This window comes from Euprymna scolopes, chromosome 30 (assembly GCF_053919585.1).
Source record: "Euprymna scolopes isolate OS-2025 chromosome 30, ASM5391958v1, whole genome shotgun sequence".
NCBI classification, from domain to species: Eukaryota; Metazoa; Mollusca; class Cephalopoda; order Sepiida; family Sepiolidae; genus Euprymna; species Euprymna scolopes.
Genome location: NC_136511.1, coordinates 42,695,706 through 42,720,136, shown reverse-complemented (window position 1 = coordinate 42,720,136; position 24,431 = coordinate 42,695,706). Strand labels below are relative to the sequence as shown.

The window sequence follows — 24,431 nt, the reverse complement described above, 5'->3', positions numbered from 1 at the left end:
TTTTTTTTTTTTTTATAAATAATTTTATCAAGAATTCTTCATTTTTGGTTTCAGTTTTGACTATGACTGAAGGAACTCAAGTTATAGATATATATATAGATTTTTTTTCCATAAATTTTTATTTTGGTTGCGATTCAAGCTGATGCACCCAAGTCATATGGATATAATTTGTTTATTTTTGAAATCACAACCTTATAATATATAAAAATCGATAGAACATTAACTCTATAATAATATATACGAAATCTGCAAGAATTAAAATATCATATTTAAATGTACTTTATGACTGGGCTTTGCCGGGCGTCACTGCTAGCTTAGATAAATACTTTTGCAGTTTTAACAAAAAAGCTACAATAATATCAGAGCATCTCCATTTACACTGAACATCTACAGAATACCAACATTAATATATTACATATGAATGAGTTCCCTGTGGAATTTCCATAGGTCCTGCTAGTATATCCCAATGTAAATAATTTCTGAAACACAACTAGTTCTTGTCCGGAATTCCCTTATATTAAAAAACAACAAAAGCATCTGCATGATATATGTACCCGTGACAAAATGAAAATATAGGTCCAAAATTACAGAAATTGATCAAAGTAGGTTTATTTTTTTATTAGGAAAAATCATTTTAAGCAATTAATAGGTATTTATATCTATTACAATATAAATCTTACAATTTTGAATGGAGTTGCCTCCCTTTGTTTTTTAGTGTTTTAAAAATGACGGACAAGGCAGCTGCATTACTGTTACTCATAAAATTTGATTTTCCTTATTTAAGAATAAAACTACGCGATAAATTTACATGATTTTTGGAATATGATATTTTCGTTTTATTATCATACAGATTTTTCTTTGGTTTTGTTTGTTAATGTAGAGCGAATACTGGACAAGGATCACATAAATATTAAAGTTTAAATATCGCTAAACAATCTAGCTTTATTTATTTCGAAGAAGAGGAGTTGAACAATTTCAATACCAAAACCCAGCTCAAGGGAGCAATTTTGTGTTCTTTTGTTAACATGACATTCGCAAATGTGGCCATAGTTGTTACATAGGAATAACATTGCTTTCATCCTGGAAACATGATTAGGGATTGGAGGTGGAGAGAGAGGTCACGGGTCAGACCAAGTACAAATGTAAAGGAATGCTCGAAATTCGATCGTTTACTTCAAATGTGTTTTAGTTTTTAAGGTCCTTCTTCTCGCTCCATATTAACAGCGTAAAGTCTCCGTGGTGTCAGGATGAAAAGAAATTTGTTTGTGGCCTGTACCCCTAAAATATCCTCAGCTCCTTCCAAGGAAAGAACTTGTTGCTTAGCAACAGCCGTCACTTGATGACCAGTCTTCCGATTTCTCAACGGTGTGCTGATGGCCGAAGGTTGCCTATAGACATACGTGTAACGTGTGCAATCGCAAATAGCTGCATAAGAAAAGTCTGGTGGGCAAACGGAATATTTCTTTTTCTGGTTCGAGGCCTGTACATATCCAAATGCATTAAAAGTTGCTACGTGACGCCAGGGGGCACTGGCCGTCTCTACACTGTCGCCTGCCCCTAACTGCCAGATTAAACCATCGACATCATGCCGTAGACAGATGGCAAGAGATTTTTCAACATCAGTGAACGTGTTGAATAACCACTGATGACTTCCAAGATCAGCCTGCAAAGAAAATGAGAAAACAAACATAAAAATTAAAGAAAACAAACATAAAAAACAATTAAAGAAAACAAACATAAAAACAATTAAAGAAAACAAACATAAAAAAAAATTAAAGAAAACAAACATAAAAAAGGTAAAAGAAAACAAACATAAAAAACAATTAAAGAAAACAAACATAAAAAAGGTAAAAAAAAAAAAAAACATAAAAAAGGTAAAAGAAAACAAACAAAAAACAATTAAAGAAAACAAACATAAAAACAATTAAAGAAAACAAACAAAAAAAAATTAAAGAAAACAAACATAAAAAAGGTAAAAGAAAACAAACAAAAAGACATTTTTTACCGTTATTTCACATCAAACAAAACAATGCCATTTGGATGTAAGGAGCAAATATTTGGAATCTATTATATAAATCTCACCTGTCTGTTTGTATGTATGTCTGCCTATAACTTTCGACACAGGCGACAGATTTTCACGAGATTGGTATCGTTGTGAAGCTCGACCCTTCGGATGACAAATATCGAAAAATTGACTAAAAACATTAATTCTTTCATCCTCAACTGGGCACTTTTCTACAAGGAGGGGTCGCTTTTTTCGCTGATATTTTCGAAAGTCATCCCCTCTTTTCGAATGACTAGCCTTAATTTAAACCTTTGCCACATCTGGTTTGGCGATGGACGCAACGGCAAAGTCGTCCCATTTTTTTTCACATTCTTTTCCTCTTTCGTGGTACGGGTTTGAGCCTGCCTGCTTACTATGACTTTTTTTTGTTTTTGCTCAACACACACCTCCAAACACACGGGCACCCAGTCTAGTCAAATCTAAAGGGACACTATATAAAGAGTTCAGCAATGAGATGTCTGTTCACATTACACTTAAACTTCTGCATGTCAGTAAAAGTCCCCAGCTTGAGGGAAAAAACTATTTGAGTAAAAGGCTTTCTGGCATCTAGGAATCTCTGCAGTGTAGGGGTGGGATTTTGCTGCCTGTTGGGTTAATCGGGGGTATTTATGTCAAGGGGGTACAAGTGCTTGGAGTTCATTGGAGCACATTCCATTAAAATACATCAATATCTGCGTTAATAAAATTATTCACAGGAAAAATTCAACATCTTCGACAACCTCCGTGTTAATTCTCACAGGATAATTCTTTAAAGAAGGAAGTTCTTTCGGAAGTTAATCTAATAGCAAGCTGGAAAACCGGGTTCTCTCTAGGTGACAGCTGAATACGAAAAGGAATTTTCATGCCAAAATCTGTGATGTCAGTTCAAAGGAGTTAGCATTGCTGTTTATTTGAATAATAGTTTTGTACAAAAATTAAGCGTACGAAAACAAATTCAATCAAGAGTATAGAATACCACAAAACAAATAAAACAGAATACAAATATGATATGAAAAAATATAGAGGAGAAGTAACAAGGGAATTTCAAAGTCTGGCAGTTCAAGGGAAGAAACTAGTTGAGTAGAAGGCTTTCCGACATCTAGGGATCGCAACAGTGAAGGGGTGGGATTTTGCTGCTCGTCAGGTTAGTTAGGAGTATTTATGTTGAGGGAGTACAAGTGCTTTGAATTTGTCAGAACACGTTCCATTAAAATGTTTGTAAAACAGGCACAGGGATGCAACATTTCGGCAATGGAACAGGCGTTGGGCTTTGGTTGAAAAGCGGGGGCATATTAGATTGGAGACTCTTCTTTGAACCGTGTCTAAGAGTGAGAGACTAATGGTAGATGCATCAGTCCAGATGTTGAAACAATACTCCATTCATGGGTGAATTGTGGCTTTGTAAACATATCAAATATTTTCTGGTGTGAATAATTTTCTAGCATGGTAAAGATGTTAGAGAACAGGTCGCCTGTTCTTGTAAGTAAGTAAAAAGGAGATAGGATAGTCCGAGAATTCGAACCTGGGAGGTTTGGAATTAAGATTCAGGATAATTCCGATCGAGAGTTTAAAATAAATACGCAGATGTTTGTTGAAGAAGAATTCGTTGTTTAGTAATGTCATTGAAAAAGGAATTTGATGATTCAATTCTGTTTATTGAAAAAGGAATTTGAAACGAAATAAGAAAATGTTAAACATATTTGAAAGTAGGTTAGGCCGAAATAGGTTAGAGAACTCTTGTAGACATGTGAGGAACTGCATGTTTTAGACAACGTGAGGCATGTCAGGCCACGGGACCAATATGCACGTTGTTGGCCATGCAATGACATCATGGCTAAGAGATGAGTTGTCAATATAGTTAAAGCTTTAGTGAGACAAACGATCAGTGCCGAGGCAGGGTCGAGATAGAGTCGGACAGACATCCACCTTGGAAGCGAAGGTTTAGAAGAAGGAAATCATGTAGAAACTTTGAATTCCTTGATGCGAAACCATTGACCGGTCAAGAAATAAAGGACGTCATCATATTTTGTAACAGCTGTCTTGTGTTGTGTCATTCTACAAACAAGGTATTGTGAATTTGTATTTATAAGAACTTGTGTTTCACTCATCTGTATAATGAACTTTGTGTATGGATTCATATAAGTAATGTCTTTATCATCTTAAGAATGTGTCTCCCTCTCAGTATCAAGAAATAATGAATGTCTCCCTCCTGTGATAAATGACTGATAATCCTCATCTCAAAAATATGTGTTAAGAAAGAATATATGTTATAGAAACACTCCCCAAACTGTATGAGTCTCTCTATCTCTTCTATCATATCCCCCTCTCATTGTGAATTACATGTCTGTACTACATGTTCCCGGTACGGTATTAAAAATGTACCCACTTTAAAATATACCTGTCTCTCTCTAATACGAATAGTCAACAAATATAATTTGTCATCTTAATAAGACCATTACATAAAGGGAATCTGCCTTCTTTGTAGGCAGCCTTGGCAATGTTCTCAATGATAATATCTGTTCACAATTTACAACTACTAATTTATGCATAGTTAAAAAAAAAAATTTTTTAATTGATTATGGATAATTTTGAACATCAATATTTGTGGAAGAGACAGAGTTCTCTTTGGAATTCATGTTGGAAGGACAAACAAACAGATTTCAGATTTCCTCAGCATCAGCAATAAGAAGGTAAAACAGTGACTAAGTTGTTAACGACACGGACTGACAACGTGGGTGAGTCAAGTTTGAATCCAGTTCATTCCACAGAAACACGTTCATTTAGGATGTTGGCAACCTTCATGTGGAATCTCTCCTATGTTCCTGATGTCTTTATTGGGGAAAGAAATGCCAACAATCACCATTGGAGTCATTCGGAATTGAATAGATGAATCAATGATATTCAACAAACAAACAGTAGTCAAACATGTTGACTCTAGATTGAATAAAATCTTACGCAACATCTTTCAGCCAAACAGAAGAACAGAAATATACTCCTCCGCAGTTGCAACTGAATGAAATACAAATGAAAAATGTGACTTAAATTGAAAGAGAAATCCAAGTGGTAACCGAATGAAAGTTAGATGTGACAATATGAATATGTTTGTGTGTGGTGGAAATGAGATTGGCTGCTTAAAGTAAAAAATGAATCTGGATTCAAAAATAAATAAAAATAATTAATTTGGTGCTTATTCGATTTTTTAGCAAAAAATCAAAATACTGAATTTCAATTAGAAGCAATAGCATCTACTTAATTGTCATGTCGAAATTAGTAACGTATCCAAAAATTATGAAAAACGATAAAGCAGAAAATTAATTATTAATGAAATTAGTTTTCAAACAAAATTTGCACATTATACTTAAACAGTCAGGGAATACAACTGCATTCTGTCTTGTTATAATTAATGGCAGATATCAATGACTCGTGCAATCATGAAAGTACATATTTTATGTAATAATACAGTAATATTTAACTAAGTCTGACATAATTCATATTAAATTACATAAAACTGTTTTTAGTTGACATTCACATAAAGAGTAATAGATTACATTTGTTTTAATGAAAAATGATTTTCTTGACTTTCAATTTTTGTTCTAATACCGAAGAAGCACCCATAATTCATTCCAAGATGTTGACCATACATAAAACTGCGGGCACATACTTAACCGCAGCCAAAATGTTTTTACCTGATGTGTTTTGGTGTGTCTTTCGCCTTCTATCCGTACAAGCATCGACTGCACGTCAGGATAAGCGTCACAGTCTTCAAGTTGATGGTCGATAAACGGTTTTCCTTGGTTACCGTGTGGATTGGCGTTCTGAATAGAAAAATAAAATCAAAAAATGAACAGATTTTTTTTTTCGGTGCTTGTGTAGATTAATGATGTTTTAAGCCAACACATTTCAGGTGAAAACATTATGTGTCATGTTGAAATTAATATAAATTCCAAAGATTATAGAAAAATGATCCAGTAGAAGAGATGTGAAACGTACATATAACAAAAAAATCATCCACAATTATGTTCTGACATTTTGTGTTTAAAAATGGCAAACCCTGAATTTAAGTCAAGGGAGATAAGTCAATTTATCATACAGAAGTGGTTACACACCATTTAAAATTCCGATAAAACTTGATACTTTGATAAATTCTATTTTTACTATTAATTATTTTTCTACTGGATTATTTTTCATAATTTTTGGAATTTATACTAATTTCGACATTACAGGTAAGTACGTAATGTTTTCACCTGAAATACTTTGGTTTAAAACATCACTAATCTCTACAAGTATATTTTTGTTGTTCGTTTTCTATTAATTTAACATCACTTCTCTCTTGTCCAGGGGTCAGACTCTTGAGTGTAAAGCCATTCTTGTAATAGAAGAAACTTCCTAACTTCCAGCGTAGCAATACTGGAAGCAGTGACAAGGCAAATCAATTCCTATGATTTTCTTTCTCTCGCGCTTATATCTCCCATGTTCATGCACTCTTTTTTATTTCCAATCTTTTTTTTTTTTAGTATTCATTAGAAAAGTTTTTTCAGTCTTACTTTAATTAAGAACTAGTATGGATACCCAGCATTGCCCAGGTGTCGAGAGGTGGTGTAGTAAGGATATTGAGCAATCCCCAGAAAAAAAAAAAAATTTAGACGCAGCCCAGGTGGAGAGAGGTGTGAAAAAAAAAAAAAAAACCCCAAAGAAGTAGTATGTGAAAACCAGTTTAAGCGAACTTGAAACTAATTCAGTTTTTGTTTTTAAAGGAAATTACGTAAGCCTCAAAATCCTGTTTAAATGTCTTCAAAAAAAAGTTTTAAAAAATAGACCACAGAGGGTTCGAACATGAAAACTAAAAGCTTACAACCCGACCTCATTACCCAGTGCCCCACGATGCTATCAGTGAACTAACGTTGTTTTTTTTTTATTTAAACCAATTCAAGAAAAAATACCTGGTGTACATGTATACTTGTCAAAGTTGTTTAAAAAAAGAGCAATTTTTTCAGACCCTTCCTTATTATAAATGTTTATTTCTATACAAAATAATTGAGCGTTTTTTTCTAATTCTCATATATTATTCAAGCGAGACATCGTTCTTTCAGATGATACTGGTCTGAAACCAATTCAATGCGGCTGAGAAAAATTTTTTGCCTTGGAAGCCATCAACACAGGAAATAGCAAAAATGTAGAAATAAGGAACTGTGTACAACTTCAAATACAGGCGACGTGAGAAAATCAAAGTTGCCTGAAAATATAACCCGAGTGTCGATTGTTGTTCCTTGAGATGAATTTTTATTGCATTGTTTACCCATCAATCAAGACTAACTGATGGACAAAGTTATGTTCGCCTTTTGGTTTGATGTGACCCCCCTCCCCCAGAAAAACGTTATCCGTCCCTTGTTCAAAAAGGACAGTCCTTATGCTTTATTGTACAGTTTGTTGAACTATATATACACTTATAAATATATGTGCATACACAGTAGACAATCACATGTATATATACTCTGTATATATATATACAGCATGGTTAGACACATATATATAGATAACTGTATTACGGATATACCCACCCCGCCATGCAACACAGTTTTGTCTCTTTAAGCATTGTATCATTTAGTGTGCGCATGTATATGATCATGTCATGGTATTGAACCCCCAAACGTTATCTGAGGCAAAGTGATTACCTTTGTTAATAAAGCAAGAGAGAGAGATAATAACAGTATAAAGTTGTCAAACAACATACAATGTACATTGCAGTGGTAAAAACATTACAGTGTTACAAAGTATATATAGAACAAAAATCATTTTACCCATTGGTCTGTTGTGAGATGCGCAAGTCTTTGATGAATTTCAGCTACTTGCTCCTCTGACATGACCATTTCTCCCTTCGTGTTGCCAACGACAACTAATGGCCACATACCAGCTTCCTTTTTCTGTAGATCAACTGTCAACCTGCAGAAAACAAAAAAAAATCCTATCAAATTTCTTTTTCATACTAATGAATGACCACTTACCAAGACCAAAAGCCAACCGAGGATAAGAGTTAATGAGATTGTGAGTTGTGTAATGAACAATATTATGAGAGGATTGAAAATAATGAACAAAATCTGATCTTTTAAGAGGACAGTTTGGCAAGTATTTGTTGACATTAGACTTGAAGGTGACCAGGTCATAGTCTGCAGAGAAACAGACTGTAGCAGTGTTCCTCAAACTTTCTCCCTCCAGTTGAAGGACACCTCTAGGAGATCCTTGACTATTTCATTTTCTGTTTTAGATTTCTCGTATTCTTATGTATTTAGATGGCTTTCCTTGGATGGCTTGTCAAATGGACACTTTCACCAAGACATAGTGCCAGATGGTATCAGCCTGGATCTTGCCAAGAAACCATCTTTGAGTTTCCGTCAGTTGCTTCAATTCAGCTCTATGAAGAAGTCACACTTGCTTAACAAACAAAAACAACAGCAGGCAAGATGGATTTTACCATTAGACATTATTTAAGCTAACCGAGATTCACACAACCTTTATGTTTGAATTAGTATTAATAACTATGTCATGCGTAAACACAGCGGCCTAGGAAAAAAGCGGCCACTGTTCTCTTTGAATGCATCCAACAAGTCTTGTAAATGATATTTATAACAATGATTTCATATGGACCGAAGAAATAACAATATTTCAACTTATGAAGCTAACTGACAATTTCGAAATGATTCAATGGATTGCCAAATACACGTTAATAGCCAATTCTTGTAGGTGTGAAATCTATAATTTACTAGACGCATTGAACTGTTATTTGCAATCAATTGATGGTTGGAGATGGAAATGTTCAAAAGATGGATTTTATCGTTCAATACAAAAAATCTTTTTTGGAGTAAAACAAACTTTCCTTATAAACAATTTATATGTGGAGTAAGGATTTCTTTCAGCGGCCATTTTCTTTCTAGGCAGTTGTGTCTACACATTACCCAATGACTGTTCTATTCTTTGTCAGTTATAAACATTTGTCTATTTTCTACAAAATGGAATTGCTTACCTATTCGTTTCTAGGGTCCAGGTACTTGCATCAACTTCAATGGGAGCATGCAGGTCTCCTGAGAGCAATACTTGTCCGTTTTTGATTCCTACGTCGATGTAACTTGAATGAAGTGTCATGTATATCTCCTCCTTGGCAGTGCCTTCGGGCAATGTGAAGTTCACAGACACAGAATCCAGAGTTTGCAGCCATGTGTATTCGGGAAGAGGATCTAAAAGAAACACATAATTAAATTTGGATTTGAAATCAAAATATATAAAACACATAAATCTTAGAATATTTGTAAAGCGTTCATCTCAGAGATTAGGGAAGGATGGAAAGGATTGGTTGACAGATCTTCTGTAGCGCCCCAACAGCAACTACCACGGGAAGATGAATGTGTGAATCTCAGAGATTCAGAAAAGATATTCAGGAGTTTGATAATTATTAAGAAAGTAAATCAAATGCTTAGAATAGATGTAACATTGCAGGAACCAACAAACAAAAATAAATAAAAATCCGGGTCGGCATTTTTTTTTTTTTTAACAAAAGCATTTATTACCGTCACTCTTCCATCTCGCCACCAACTTAAAAAGTCTCTCGCTGCCACATCTAACCTGGTAGGCGTTTCTCCTTCTTCTGACCGCACATTGGGCACTGCTGACCTATTCTCGCCTTCATTCTAAACGTCCATCTCTTTCAGCGCCAACTTGGTTTTTCCGACCACGTAGTCTCCTTTTTTCTTTTTCTTAAGCAAGCCAAACACACTTGCCAATTTGCATACGCGTCCAAATGCTGCTCCTGCTGCTAACACAATCGCTTGCCATTCAGCAGCTGCTGCTGCTATTTTCACATGTGCTCATATGCGCTCTGTTACATAGATACCAAACCTCGTAGGTAAAGCAAATAATAAACTGCTTACAGTTAGTTTCAGAAAAATCTTAAATTTCAAGTAAAACTTTTGGTTCTTGTCCAAATTCCTCCTATATCAAAAACAATTTTTTTTTAACATCTGATGTCAAATCTTTTTTATCAAACTCTTTCTCTTCAATTTTGGCTTCATGTCCTACCAAAATGAAAGCTTTAGCGGTTGTCCAGAATTTCCCCCATATTTAAAAACAAAAATAAAGAAAAACCTTTAAGATGTATGTACTTCTGACAAAGCAAAAATATCATATTCCAAAAATCCTGTAAATTGATCATATAGTTTTATATTTATAACGAAAATCATTTTTAAGCAATTAATGGAAATTCGTAGGCATTACAACTTAAATCTAGTAAGTATGAATTATTGCAGAGTTATTTCCCTTTGTTTCTTGGCATTTTTTTGGGGGGGGAAATGGTGAGCAAGATAGTCATTTCTTGAATACTCATAAAATTATGTTCTCTTATTTAAAAATAAACTACCTGATCAATTTACATGATTTTTGGAATATGATATTTTCGTTTCATCATGGGTACGTACATCATACAAATTTTCGTTTATTTTTTAATATATGGACAAAAACCAAAGAAGCAATGATAGAGAAAAAGGAAGATAAGAACCTTAGCATTACAATTATGACCAGCTGGTTCTGTCAAGGAAAAGGACATACCATAGCGATTCAAGACTTTCCCCTGCTCTAGCTACACAGCAACTTACCTGGATTTTCTGGAGATTTATCTTGTGTCTCCGTGTCAACAACTGGACGGGCTGAGTCGTAGATCACTTTGAAATCTCTTTCTCCTGCCACATAAAGTGCTTGACCATTCCTCTCAAACGAACAAAAATTGGCTGAACGGGAACTACGCAGACGTCTTGTACGACTCACTGACCAGCTTTTCTTATCATCTATGATCGCACAAAAAAAAAAAAAAAAAAAAGATTTGGGGATTAAAAGAAATATAATCATGGATATAAAAATTATCATCTTGGTTGTTTTCACATTGTATGTTTTAAATAGTGGGGAAAGAGTAAATGCGATAAGTGATAGGATGAAGAAAATAGGATGCAGGATGATAATTTTGTGATGTGAACCCAAGGATGGGACGACGGAAGGAAAACACAGAACACAGATTAGGTGTAAGAAAGATCAATGGCTCCGTTCAGTCTCGAAAGACAAAAGATACCCCCTGTAGAGGTAGCTGTGCATGTAATTGTGAGGTAAGGGTTGCGCAATCCCTAACCTCTCCTGAATCGACATTGTTTGAGTCCAGTGGCAAGGAGAAGACCAGGACGACTAGAAACAATGCCAAGATAAGCGGAGAGCACATACAACACCTGGAAGTCTCAAACGGTCACCCACTTCGGTGATCCAGCGAGAACCGGTGTGTCAACGTGATTATGCTGCAAGAAAGATATATTAACTGAAAAGGTGATAAGGATAAAGGGTAAGCAGAGCTTACTATCCTGTGGTGTCCATTGCAGGGAGACGTATGTGCCGTGTACTACTAGTACTCCTGCTGATTCAACAGTATTACGATACTGCTCCCTGAGAGTGTTATCTCACATCGTAATATAGTACTGGAAGAGCCTATGATGCGGGTAAGTTTCGGTCTCACAACATCTAGCTTGCTTGTTTTCACACTAAATGTTTTAAATAGTAGGGAAAGAGCAAATGAGATAAGAGATGGGAGGAAGGAAATAGGATGAAGTATGAATCGAGAGTATACTCAGAAGCAGCATAAAAAAAGAAAGAATGATGTAAATAATATGTATCTTTCAGACATCAGAGCGCCGTCTCCCTAATGATGTTAAATAATATGGGCCTTACATCAGTAAGTAGCAATTAAGTTAGCTAGTGTGAATTTTGATAAGGGTCGCTTTAGTGCATGTTACAATAACCTCTCTGCAAACAGAATTGTGTGTACGGCACAATCATGTTGACACACCAGTTCTTGCCAGATCACCGAAGTTAAGCAACGTTGAGCCTGGCCAGTACCAGATGGGTGACCATTTGGGAAGGCTAGGCACTGTAGGAAGGTTGGGCGTGGGGCCAGCACCCTCACCCTGTAAAAAGAACCCCTTGCTACAAAAACATCTACAAAAAGTTCTAGATGGCTTATGGATGGATGGAAACAGAATTGTACCCAGAGACGGGTGACGGGAGTTGAAGCGGGGAGAAAGAAGTTAAATAGGAGCTGAATGATATGAGCTGATGTCACATTTTCAAACGAGAGAAAAAGGTTTTCAAATCAGTTTCTCTGTTAGAAGCATGCGGACGAGACATGTCCAAATAATGTAGAAATAACCTAAGTGGCAAACTGCTCATTTCTTAAGTTAGTTAAAGAAATAATTATAAGTTATTAGTCTCTCTCTCTTCAAGTCCATTCTCTCCAATAAAACCTTGAAGAAAACTCAGCGAACGTTTTCCTTTGATTTATTGATCCCTTGTGGGTGAAAATGTAAAAATGAAAGCAAGTGCAGAAGATATCCTCACTACTCAATCACAAAATCTGCTCTAATGTTTTCTGATTCTTACTTGTATCTAATTACTAGCAGGTTGCATGGCATTGCCCGGTCGTAAAATACACTTACATATAATATCTTAATTCATGCAGATTTTGTATTCATTATTGCAGAGTCAATTCTCTATTGAATATTATATTGTACCCAATATATAGCAATGATTTAAAAAATTTAAAAAGTATGACTTGGGTGCCATCAACTAGAATTGAACACAGTGCTTCAGCCTTGGGTCACTGTTGTTTGAGCTATCAACAGATAAATAAGAAAGGTTAAAAATTAAGCAACTTTAAGCTATGAATACAGAAGTAATAGGCTATATCGACTTAGTTCTGCCAATCTCAACTGTTTTGTTTTTTAATTTTGACCTCTTAGCAACTAAAAACCAAGTCAAAATTGTTCCACAGGTCCAAATCTTATAGATATCAATTTTTAAGTTTGTTAACAAAAAATTCAGAGAGGAGTTTGGTAGAAACCGTTACACACGCACACATGCAAGGTCACTTATACATACATATATATATATATATATATATATATATACATAAATATACAGGGTGACCCCCAAAAAACGGGCCCAACTCTAATTAGACCCCATTTCTTAGTGTTTTGTCCGAATGAAATGAAACTTTGGTCATAACTAGTTTATTATATTCAAAACATCACATCAAAACACTAGGATCTTTGGCCTTTTTTTCTCCATTCTACAGCATATGTTCTAGATGGCCTCCATTTAGCTTTTGTTTTTTTTGGGGGTCACCCTATATATATATATATATATATATATATATATATATATATATTATATATATGTGTGTGTATGCTAGAACTATTTTACCCTCAATGCTACACAATTATTCAAAATTTAGATACAATACATAAATAGAATCGAGCATAATTCTTATATGAAGCTAATCATCTAATAAGAAACTATAAAAAAAGTTAATAATCGTCCATTTTTCAAAAGGAATATACAAATCAGTTAAACTTCATGAAGTTGCTCGCATATCCATGACTGAGTATATTAAGTTTGTTTTAATCATTTTAATATCAATATCAGTGTGACAAAAAAAAAAAAAAAAAATGAAAAAATTTGATAGATTTGTTTAGTGCTTATCTTAACATACAAATCACACAATATTCAAATTCTATCAATGGATTCTTTATTAAATTTGTAGAACATAACTTAGCACATGTTTTGTTCCAATCTCATTATGACAGATAATCAACATGAACACTACAGCATTTTATCTTTTGATACGCTCTAAATAGATGCGCATAAATAGAATGAGGGATGAATAGAGAGGGTTCCTAGCAGTGTGTATGTATATATATATATATATATATAAAGCTGAATGTCTGTGTGCATGTGTATGTTGTGTGTGTGTGTCTGGTCACGAATAGGCTCCTATATGGTTGACTATTTTAAAAAACGGATTACATATAATGATAGAAGATGTATCGAGACACAGGAATTGGTATGTTTGATCTGGCAGAATGGTGGTTCATTAAAATTGTGGGGTCTGCATTCGTGCCTGGTCCACAAAGTATGGAAATAAAAAATAAAAAAAAAACGTTTACAAGTGTTTTTGATATAGATGTACAGAAGAATACTTTGATAAGTATGTTTTAACTTAAATAGGGATGGTATAATAAAATTGTGGGGTCTGTGTTCGCACCTAGCCTCCATAGAATGGAAATAGGCACAAACTTTAATAAAGACTTCATATCTATCTGCGTAAGTATACTTTGATAATTATGTTTCAGTTTGAAGAAATATGGTATAATAAAATTATGGGGTGTTCGTTCGCACCTGTTTTTTTATATAGATCCACAGAATATTGTGATAAGTGTTTCAGTGTGAACAGGTATGGTATAATAAATTATGGGGTTTATCTATTTTATTTTTACTTTCATCATATTTTGCTTTGGTTTTGATACCCCCAAATTCGAAGCTATCTCTTTACAAACCTTCCTTTTCATAACCTATCATACTTTCATAAATCAGAGTCCATCTTCTGTGGGCTGTTTTTGAACCCAGTCAACGATGGGTACTTTTGCTAGTATATATATATATATATATATATATATATATATATATATGAGATGGGATGATTCTAATATTTTTGTCAATTCTGAAAGTTACAGATCCTGTCCTAAATTCTTGATTTCAATACAATTACAGATTCCGATTTTTTTAGCATCTATAAATATTCAGCTATATAGTTACTTTTTACTTATTTATTTTTAGATTACTATAAAAACCCATGTAATATGTGCACATATTTTTGCAGATGTAAAAAATATATATATATATATATATATATACTTGTGGTGGTTTATCAATAAATTTTTAGTTTTACTGATAGTTTAAAATCAATAAATATTTATTTTATCATAAAAATAAAAAACAAAACAATTGTTTCCAGCATCAGAAAGCAGATTTTTCAAATTGAGCTTAATCGTCCCAACACTAGTGCTTAGTAGCAGCATAAAAAAGGAGAATAAGACGATGACGTAAATGAAAAAAAAAAATTGAAAATCATAAATCAAAGAAACCAGTCAGTAAATATCTCCTCACTCCCCCACATTAATTTTGTTACAATATTAGGTACTTTGTCATAATAGCGAAATTCAAAATAAAAAAAAATTGAAACTGATAACTTTGAATCATAACAAGGGAGATAATTATTTTCTGGAAACTTTGAAAAATCTTTAAGCCAATTTAGCAAAACTCAATTTTCGCTAATTGCCTTCAAAAACTGTTCATTAAATAACTGATTTTCCACATTACCATTTTTTGTAATTTTTGGATATTTTCATTACTGTGACATAGCAATTCAACAAATACCATTCGTTCTACTTGAAATTCAATATTTCGATTTACAAATTTTACTGCTATAATGAAGAAGCACCTTAATTCTGGTAATATTAAAATCAATCAAAATGTTCCATTCATTTGTACACATCTCAGCCATTGTATTTTTTGTTACAAGGTCGTCACGCCCAAACATATACATCAGTTACATCTACCTTTAATTTAAGTCAATATTCAGATGAAATGAAGTCAAAAGAGACAAAAAAAAAAAAAATATAAAATAAAACATTAATTACTTACGTGAGGTAAGGCAAAGCCACTCGAGGACAGTCATATAAGTTGCATTTGATTTCTCTTTCATTTCCTCATCTGCTTCATCGACGTGTAACAAGAGACACTCTGTATGATGACCTTCATTATCAGAATGCATGACAGTGTCGCACAACACAAATGAGTCACGATTTTCACCCAATACATCCGACTTAGAGAAGCGTACCTAAAACAAAAATAAAATAAAAAATGGTTTAAGAAATATCCTAAAAAATGAAACTGGAACCTGTGAGTTCAATCCCTAGCAAAGGAATTAAAATAAAATAAATTTTAAAAATGAACTCCCACTGCCGAATCAAATTGATGATAGGTTTTCCTATAACGGAAGCATTTTACACGTCTTATGAAGTATAATATCTACGATATGAACAATAGTGAGAAATAATCAAAAGAATATAAATCCGCTATCAAAAAATATACCAAAACCTTATTTGAATTTTGAAACTTATTCTTAAAGAAAAAAAAAAAAAAGGTACTGGTGCATATTACGAACCAGAATTCTCGTAAATGTCTGCTCGGGCTCAACCGACAACTAATGTAAACCGTCAGAATATGCTGAGCATCAAGCTAATCTTAAAAATGCTACAAAACCCAATCAAATTACAAAATGCTAGGAAATAAAATAACATTTATCGAATACTAATTACAATTTAAAAAAAAATGGAAAGCCAATAAATTAAATCCTACTGTAAGTTTTATGAATTGTTTTGATTTTTGTATAAATACATAAAAACTTTTTTTTTGCGTGATTAAAAAATAAGGAACTTTTGCACCTTATGCACTAGTTAATTTTTTTTTTTTTGCAGGTATTAGGATTAGAGCTTTGTTTTTGAGTTAGGAGTTAGGAATTTCTCCTATATGTGTAATTTTATCTAGGTTGGTTAAATTCATTCTTGTGTGCGCCATTGTTATGACAGATTAAAATTAAAGAACTTAATTTTTTTCTTTCAATTTATCAAAAGTCGTCTGCTTTGTTTTGTATTAGTTAACTGCAACTGTTATTGCTTTCTGATTGGCTGATCAACTTGACCAGTACTAATGTGCATATATGTTACACCCCCTCTCCTGTAACGTAATCCCCCATTGAGGAGCGTTAGAACTACGCTGAGGTAGCTTTGTATTGCCGAGTGACGCCAGATAACCCAAGGATGTAAGATAGAGAAGATAAATATACATATTTTATTTCATGTCAAAATAGATATTGTTTGAAAACCAGAGAAATATATTTTTATGGCTAGATGTTGACAACAGGAAATTTCACTTAGAACCTTGTCTGGCCTTAAATGAACCCAGGGTCGGATGTCAGAATTGACATCTGTCCTTGAAAATGGTGAGAGAATTTCAGGTGTGGGAATGGTGCCCACCCAGGGACCTGGGGCTTTCGATTTTGTAGAGATTTCATGGCGAAATCTTATTGGCTGGGGAGAATTTCCACCCCCATCCACATACCTTACTATATATACGACTGTCGGGCGAAAATTAGCCAGAGTTTCAGATCAGAGCGAGTGGAGAGTTTCAAAACAGATTGCTTGTTTTAGCCGGGGAAAATTGGTGCAAAAGTGTGAAAATTAAAAAAAATGGAATTTGCCAGATGAAGATCAAACGGCAGCATTATGAATATGCATGCATAACATAATAGCTATTGGATCATGTTTTAATTGTTAACCTTGCAGATAACGTGTCTTCATAGCTCAGGTATTAATGTCAGAGAAAAAAATAAATTGTAGGCTAAATGTTTTGGTTTTGATTCTTGGTGATGGCGCACGAGTCATCTCTTTTTTTAAAACTTTTTAAATCATTACTGTAGATTGGGTCAAATATAATATTAAATACGAGCTCTGCATTAATCAAAATCATATTTAAGAGTATTTTACAACCGGGCAATGCCAGGCGGCTTGCTAGTTAAACATAAAACCATTCTCAAGAAGAATCATTACGAAATAAAGACTAGTTTTTTAATGTAGATTTAAAAAAATAAACTGAAATCAGATGCAACTTTTCCTTGTTATACACCGTCAAGACTTGGCATGATTTACGCTAAACAGAAAACGGAAGTCGAAATGAAGTTTATTTAACTGAAAAACATTGTTGATTACTACTTTACTCACCTGCCAATTAGAATGACCAGCCCGAGCACCAAGACGGGGGCCTGTCTCCACAAGATGAAGTGTCCCCGCTCCATCTGCAATAACTGCCCAGTCAGGGGCAGGGAAATCCATACTGACATTGTGTCTTCCTGGTACTAGACGTAAATTCTCTGGGTTTGGGATTTGGAATGGAGAATGAAGATTCACTAATCGCAACTGGCACCCATCTTGCTGAAAACCAAAAAAAAAAGAAGAAAAAAATCCATTTTTTATAATTTAATTAGTATTAGGATAATTAATTGAAATTGAGAATCAGAAAAATCAGAACATTTTGGGATATTGGAATCGAAAATAATTTAGTCTAATCTTGTTGAAAACTGGGCAAGAGCTGCCAGAAAAACCTTATCCTGCCTTGACAGAGTTCAAAATAGACTTTGTTGCCTAGTAGGGGGATGCCCTTTTCTCTTTCCTGCAACCTCTTTCTCACAGAAGAGATGTTACAAGCCTGTCTCTGCTTTATCGTTATTTTCATGGCAAGTGCTCATCTGAGCTCCAATCTACGGTCCCCCCTCGCTAAACTTTCACGAGAAACACTCGTCTAGCTGAAAGCACTATCAATAATTTCCCCTACTCTTTATCTGTGCCTAAACCTAAACGTAGATTCCATGAACAAAGTTTCTTTCTTAGAACTGCACGCCTGTGGAACTCTCTTTCGTTTGCCTGCTTTCCAGCTGACTACAATATGGCCACCTTCAAGTCCAATGTAAACAAGTTTTTGATGAGCCGTTCCACTTAAGTAAATAAATTTACTGAATTTCCAGTACTAACAATTACTATGATTCACATACTGTACACTATTTAACCCTTATCCTAGAGTGGCCTCTAGGCCTTGATAAGTGGTAACTCCTATATAAAAAGAAAAAGTATTTTTTACTAGTTTAATACACAGATAGACTTGGTCTGAAGGATAGGGTAGGGATAGGCAGAAATTGCCTTCTTGAACTTCTAAAAGTGAGGACAGGACAACAATGATCCTGGACAAAATGCAGTTTTCTTTTTAGACTGTGCAAATATTTCTTATTTGTCAAACAAAAAAATCTTGCACAATATTAAAATTTTTTTTGATTACTGTAAACTGGGGTGACTTTTAACCGTTACTAAATCTAATTAATAAAACTCATTAGTGAGGGGGGGGGGGCTCGGCTTTGCCCGGGCATAAAATATGCTTAAATATGATATTTTAATTTGCCTAGATTTCGTATATATTATTATAGACTTGTGCTTTAAAAAGTAAAAAAAAAAAAAAAAGTATTTGGGTGCCATCAGCTACAATCAAAACTGAAAGCAAAACTGTAGCATTCAAAGCTGGTGACGTTACCACTGTACCAACTTGACATGAATATGAGCGATATGCCTTAAGAAGGTTGGAAGCTACATCCGCTGAAATGTGAGAAGAACGTTCAAGATGCGAACAGTAGTCCAAATTATGAATCCTCATCTCAAAAATTCAGAAACATTCATGGTATTATTAAAAAAATCTCATTAACTTTTATCACCGAGTAGCTTTTGGCCTTGATAATACTGTTTAAAGACCCTTAATTAATACTATTTAAGTGAATGCTTTAGGAGATAAACCAAACGTGCTATAAAGGTTAAAATTAAGAATAAAAAAAAAACTTACCAATGTAAGTTCCACACAGCGTACATTCCAGTCTTTATCTATAAAGTATATTACGTAACATCCGGTCTGAACTGCCCATTGGTCAATCAGAAGATGGTTATGGCATCCAAATGCCTTGATGTGCTGATATGAATATTGCTTGTCGGTTAGGGAAGCTATGTCCAAATCTACAATAAAAAAACAAAAACAATTATATATTTTTAAAAATTAAAATTTAATTAAAAAATGTCTTTCAAGATGTGACAAGTCTCCCATTTCTAATTATATTTTTGTTTTTATTTTTAGAATCCTTTGAGATGAGGCTTTATAATTTGTGCATTCATTTTTTTTTTTTTTTTTGCGGACTGTTATTCTCATATCTTCATAGTTGTTGCTGTTTTCACTATGTTTCAGCTAACTCATCCTTTGGCCTTCTTCAAGTGATAAACCGCGAAGAGATAGGAATGCTGAGTCTTGTAACTTTTTTTTTTTATGTGGAGGTCACCACTTATCAAGGCCTGGAAGCCACTCGGGGATAAGGGTTATTGTGTGTACAGTAATCAATGGGATAGTATCGTAGTAACTGTGTCCCCAATAATCACTGCCTTCCATAGTTGTTGTTGCCTCACCAGATTTTGACCAACTAATCTTCTGGCCTGCTTGGATAGTATTGAAACCGCTATTTTCAGATAATGTTCACCTGGAATTGTAGAGATTCAACACCTCTATCCACTGTGCCGTTGACCCCAAATAGCGATCAAAGTTGGATTTTATGGTTTTATAAATCATCTGAAGAAAGCCAGAGGATGAGTTGGCTGAAATGTAGTGAAAACAACAACAACAACTATAAAGATGAGGATAACAGTCCAGAAAAAGTAAGAATGTGCAAAAACAATGCGAATACACTAGTTGTACTATATTGTATTCATTCGCTCATTTCAAATGGATCAGATGATTGTATGCATTCGCTTCCCCCCTCCCCATGATATCTTTCTAGTCGAAATTATTTCTAGAAAGATGAAAATCAAACAAAATACTGGTAGAAACAGACTCTAAATGTTACCAATCATGTGAAAATGTTCTACCGATATTTTAATTTTCGATTTTTGAGTGATTATCAAGGATCCCCAACTAATCATCTACGGTCAGCCATTTTTTCCTTGTTCTAACTTCACTCAACACTACTTTTGTTTCAAAGTAAATAAACGCTTTAAAATAAGTCAAAGCACAAAAAAACGTATCCAGGTAGGTAGAAAAGTAACTTATCTTGCATTTGGTAACATTTATTTGTTATAAATTTGTTAAAAATAAAAAAAAACACTTTTTCATTTTGTTATTTTAACTGTAAAATGCTCAAAAGCCCTGTATATCTGTCTGTCTGTCTGTCACGCTGAGGTTCAAAATAACATATTCAGCAATTGGCCATGCTCAAGTTTGAAATAGGCTTTTTAGTGGAGTCCATGCGTGTCTGTCATGGTAAAATCTATAATCACAGCCTTTCAATGGCAATATGGTATTGTCAGTGCTATACTGTCTGGAACTGATTCCCAGCATGGTTACCCATGGCAGACAAGTTTAGCACCAAATTGTAAGTTTAGTACCAAATTGCAACACAGTTGATAGAGGTTGGTGAAAATTCAGAATACATCGTCTTCAGGCCATTACATCCTCTACATGTGACAAACAAGACCGGAACTGCAAATCAATGGTATAAAAGTGGCAACGTTACTTCTATTCTTATCTCTTTTCGTGTTTCAAACCTTCCCTGAGTTCGTATACAGCTGCTAAGGCTTGCTGCTGTCAATGTCGGAGAGGGTTTAAAAACCTGCAATCTCACAGGTTAATGAATAGTTGTACCCAACAAGGAAAACATCATGCAGATCAGACAATCCTGAGACACAATCTTTGTGAGCTCTATGCAGAAGTCTGACTTACTTATCAAACAAGCAAACACTGTTTTGCTCATTTTTTTTCTCCAAAGATTACTGCACATCTTAAATATGAAGATTAATGAGCTTATATGAATAAACACCCTTTGCAGATTGAACAACCAGTGCGAGTGCGGCAACCGTGCATTCTTCGAGTGGTCCCCCAGTGCACTTTCACCTTTTTTTTTTTTCAAGGGGTATAGAGGAAAAGAAACTTTATGCTGTACATACTCATCAAGAAACGATGGTGTCATATTCCAAGAATCATATAAATTTATCAAGTAACTTTTTTAACTAAAAATAAAATTTTATGAGGAAACGAAACGTTCTATCTTGATCCGCAATGTTCAATAAATAAACGAAGATAACTCAATTTGAACTATCGAGATCAAAATCAGCCTTGTCAGGGCTACGATTTACTATTAAAATCGCTAAAACTCGTTAAAAAAACAAACAAACAAACAAAAACTACTTGATTAATTTACGTAACTTTTGGAATATTACATTTTCGTTCCGTGACGGGTACGTACATCATTCGGATTTTTTTTTTTTTTTTTTTTTTTTTTTTTTTTGTGTGTGTTTTTTTAGGTTGAACTCTGGACTTACACTGATTTTAGTGCTTCTACAGAATTTGAACCGAACCAAATTGACTTGCTGAATTAACCCTACGTTAAAATTAGTTTAGGGTTGAGTGAGAATTTAAAAAAAAAATCTATTCAAATTTTATGGAAGGCCGTAATTTCTTACAGAATGATCGAGTTGTCACAGTTTTTTTTTTTGTTTTTTTTTTATGAACTAGAAAATCTTATGGGGAAAGTCATTTTAGAAATACAGGGAAATAGTTAAAAAAAAAAAAAAAAAAAAAAAAACGTGTACCTGCCACGACCTCCCTAAGCCCAGGAGGAATAACATTTTATTTTAAAAAATTAAAATAAATAATGATGCTAGAATTTCTTATAATTATTTATCTTATCTTAATATATTCTTATACGATAAGATTTGCTATATCACAAATAAAATTAATTATTCCGAAGAAATAAAGACATCAATAAGATATGTGGCTTTACGTAATCTCACTCTCAAAGACAACTATGAAATCAATGAATAAACAAACACACATTTACGACGAAAATACTTACCGTTAACCAAGTCAGACTTGTAGGTCGGTAATGGTTCCAAGGAGAGCTTGTAACCAATGAAAGATGTGTCTAAAAGATCCGGTCGAACTTTCAAATCAGTTAGGCCGGCCATATCAGACGCCATTTTGATTCGTGTATGGAAACATTTATCAAGGGCAACAACTCTTGTAGTCCTCTCGGCAGACGAATTTGAAATAAGAGAACCATTCACCTGAAAGGTTATAAAAATAGCGGTCTAAGTCCAGAATTCACCTTATTAAAACAAAAGCAAAAAAAGTACACCAAAACCTTTATGGTGTACATATTCGTTATGGAACGAAAATGCCATATTCCAAAAATCACGTGAATTGATCAATTATTTTTTTTTAAGTAAGAAAATCAAATTTTATGAGGAAGTGTGGTATTGGGTGATTTGTGCAACTGAAAATTTACCACTTTTTATAATTAAAATATATTTTATTTATAAATCCAAAAGATTAGGGTTTATACAAAATAAATAAATGCTTATAATGTTTTTTTTATAATAATGTGACAACGGTTATAGAAACAAGCGTCCAAGGGTGGCGTGTGTGTATTGTAAAAGGTCACCGACATTTGAATTTAAGATGTGACCGATAGAAAATGAAAATTTGATATATGTAAATTAAGACGCAGTAAAATTTTAGCATATAAAAAGCCGGTATTTCTTTCATTGGGAGAAGAGACGTTTTTGTTCTCTTGGAGTCGTTTAACGTACGATTAATTTGCGTGTAAGTGTGAAGAAAGAAATACCAGCTTTTTATATGCTCAGATTTGACTACGTCTTAATTTGCATGTGTCACCTTTCCATTTTCTATCGGTTTGTTTTCGAATTCGAGTGTCTGTGACTTTTTACAATATGCACATATTGTTGTGTTTCGATCAGACACTTAATATAATATAATATCACCCTTGGAAGCTTGTTTCTATGACCGTTGTCACATGTCTGTCTGATCTCATTATCACACAGGAACCATTCATCAGTGGTCATTTTCGTTGAATACTCCTTAGCAGAAGTGGGGCTTCTTTGGGAGTGTTTGCTCCCACTTCTGCCTTGTGCAAATCGTCTGATTCTGTTTCATTATCATCATATATTAACCTCTCTGATCACAACTGGCCCATGCTACACTGCCAGACACAACTAGCCCATGCTACACTGCCAGACACAACTGGCCCACAATACACTGTCAGACACAACTGGCCCTCAGTACACCATCAGATGCAACTTCTCCACAATACACTGCCAGATGAAACTGGCCCACAATACAACATTAATGCAATCTTTTCACGACGACAACAAATTTCAAAGTCTAGCACTTGAATTGCATATAAAAAAATTCTCCATAATCTGACAAATTATCACAAAGTCCGATCTTCAAATGTGTATTTAAACTTTTCCATAGCGTAACACATTTTTGCAAAAGTCCAGCTTTTGAATACATATTTAAAATTATCCACAGCATGACGAATGTTCACTTTGACTTCTGAATGCACATTTAACATTCAACCAAATCGTATTTTAAAATATTCACTTTACGATGACAATTTTTTTTTAAATCGACTCGAATCTTATCAGTAATGCCAATTAAAAAATAAAAAAGGTCCGACTCACTTCAGTTGCATCAACTTTTGTCCATCTTAATTAGAGGGCCAATACATCCTCCTCCAGATTTGAACGACATTGTAAATTCCAACCTGTTCAGTTTGCTGGACTCTGATAGCCTTTCAAGACCACTACTAGAAACCGCTGGCCTCTCAAGAACACTGCGGATTTTACTTTCAAGGCTTTAATTACATAATCGGAATTCAGGAGCGGTATGGTTGGAGGATGTGCAGCCCTTGTCTCACAATTACACACACTGCTACCCGTACAGGGGGTATTTATTACCTTTCGAGACTGAATGGAGGCATAATGGTTATAGAAACAAGCGTCCAAGGGTGACACGTGCATATTGTAAAAGGTCA

At 34.2% G+C, this 24,431-nt stretch overlaps 1 protein-coding gene across 1 annotated transcript; it reads right to left on the bottom strand.

Annotated features, from left to right (window-relative positions):
• Positions 1-922: 922 nt before the first annotated feature.
• On the bottom strand, positions 923-22,605 carry LOC145254772 (nudC domain-containing protein 1-like). The gene is made up of 9 exons (XM_080113544.1): positions 22,449-22,605; positions 19,403-19,569; positions 17,743-17,952; positions 15,605-15,800; positions 10,684-10,872; positions 9,063-9,273; positions 7,843-7,984; positions 5,731-5,859; positions 923-1,663 (listed from the first exon to the last, which is right to left on the bottom strand). The coding sequence occupies exons 1-9, from the start codon at positions 22,570-22,572 to the stop codon at positions 1,193-1,195; spliced, it is 1,839 nt and encodes a 612-aa protein (XP_079969670.1). The 5' UTR covers positions 22,573-22,605; the 3' UTR covers positions 923-1,192.
• Between the last annotated feature and the right edge of the window lie 1,826 nt (positions 22,606-24,431).

Bases quoted from the DNA above. Each gene is read 5' to 3' on its own strand.
- LOC145254772 (XM_080113544.1), bottom strand. From the start codon at position 22,572: ATGGCGTCTGATATGGCCGGCCTAACTGATTTGAAAGTTCGACCGGAT. The intron at 10,873-15,604 runs GTAAGTAATTAA...GTGCGATCATAG, and splicing joins GTGGCTTTGCCTTACCTCAC to ATGATAAGAAAAGCTGGTCA. The intron at 7,985-9,062 runs GTAAGCAATTCC...TGTTTTCTGCAG, and splicing joins TGGACCCTAGAAACGAATAG to GTTGACAGTTGATCTACAGA.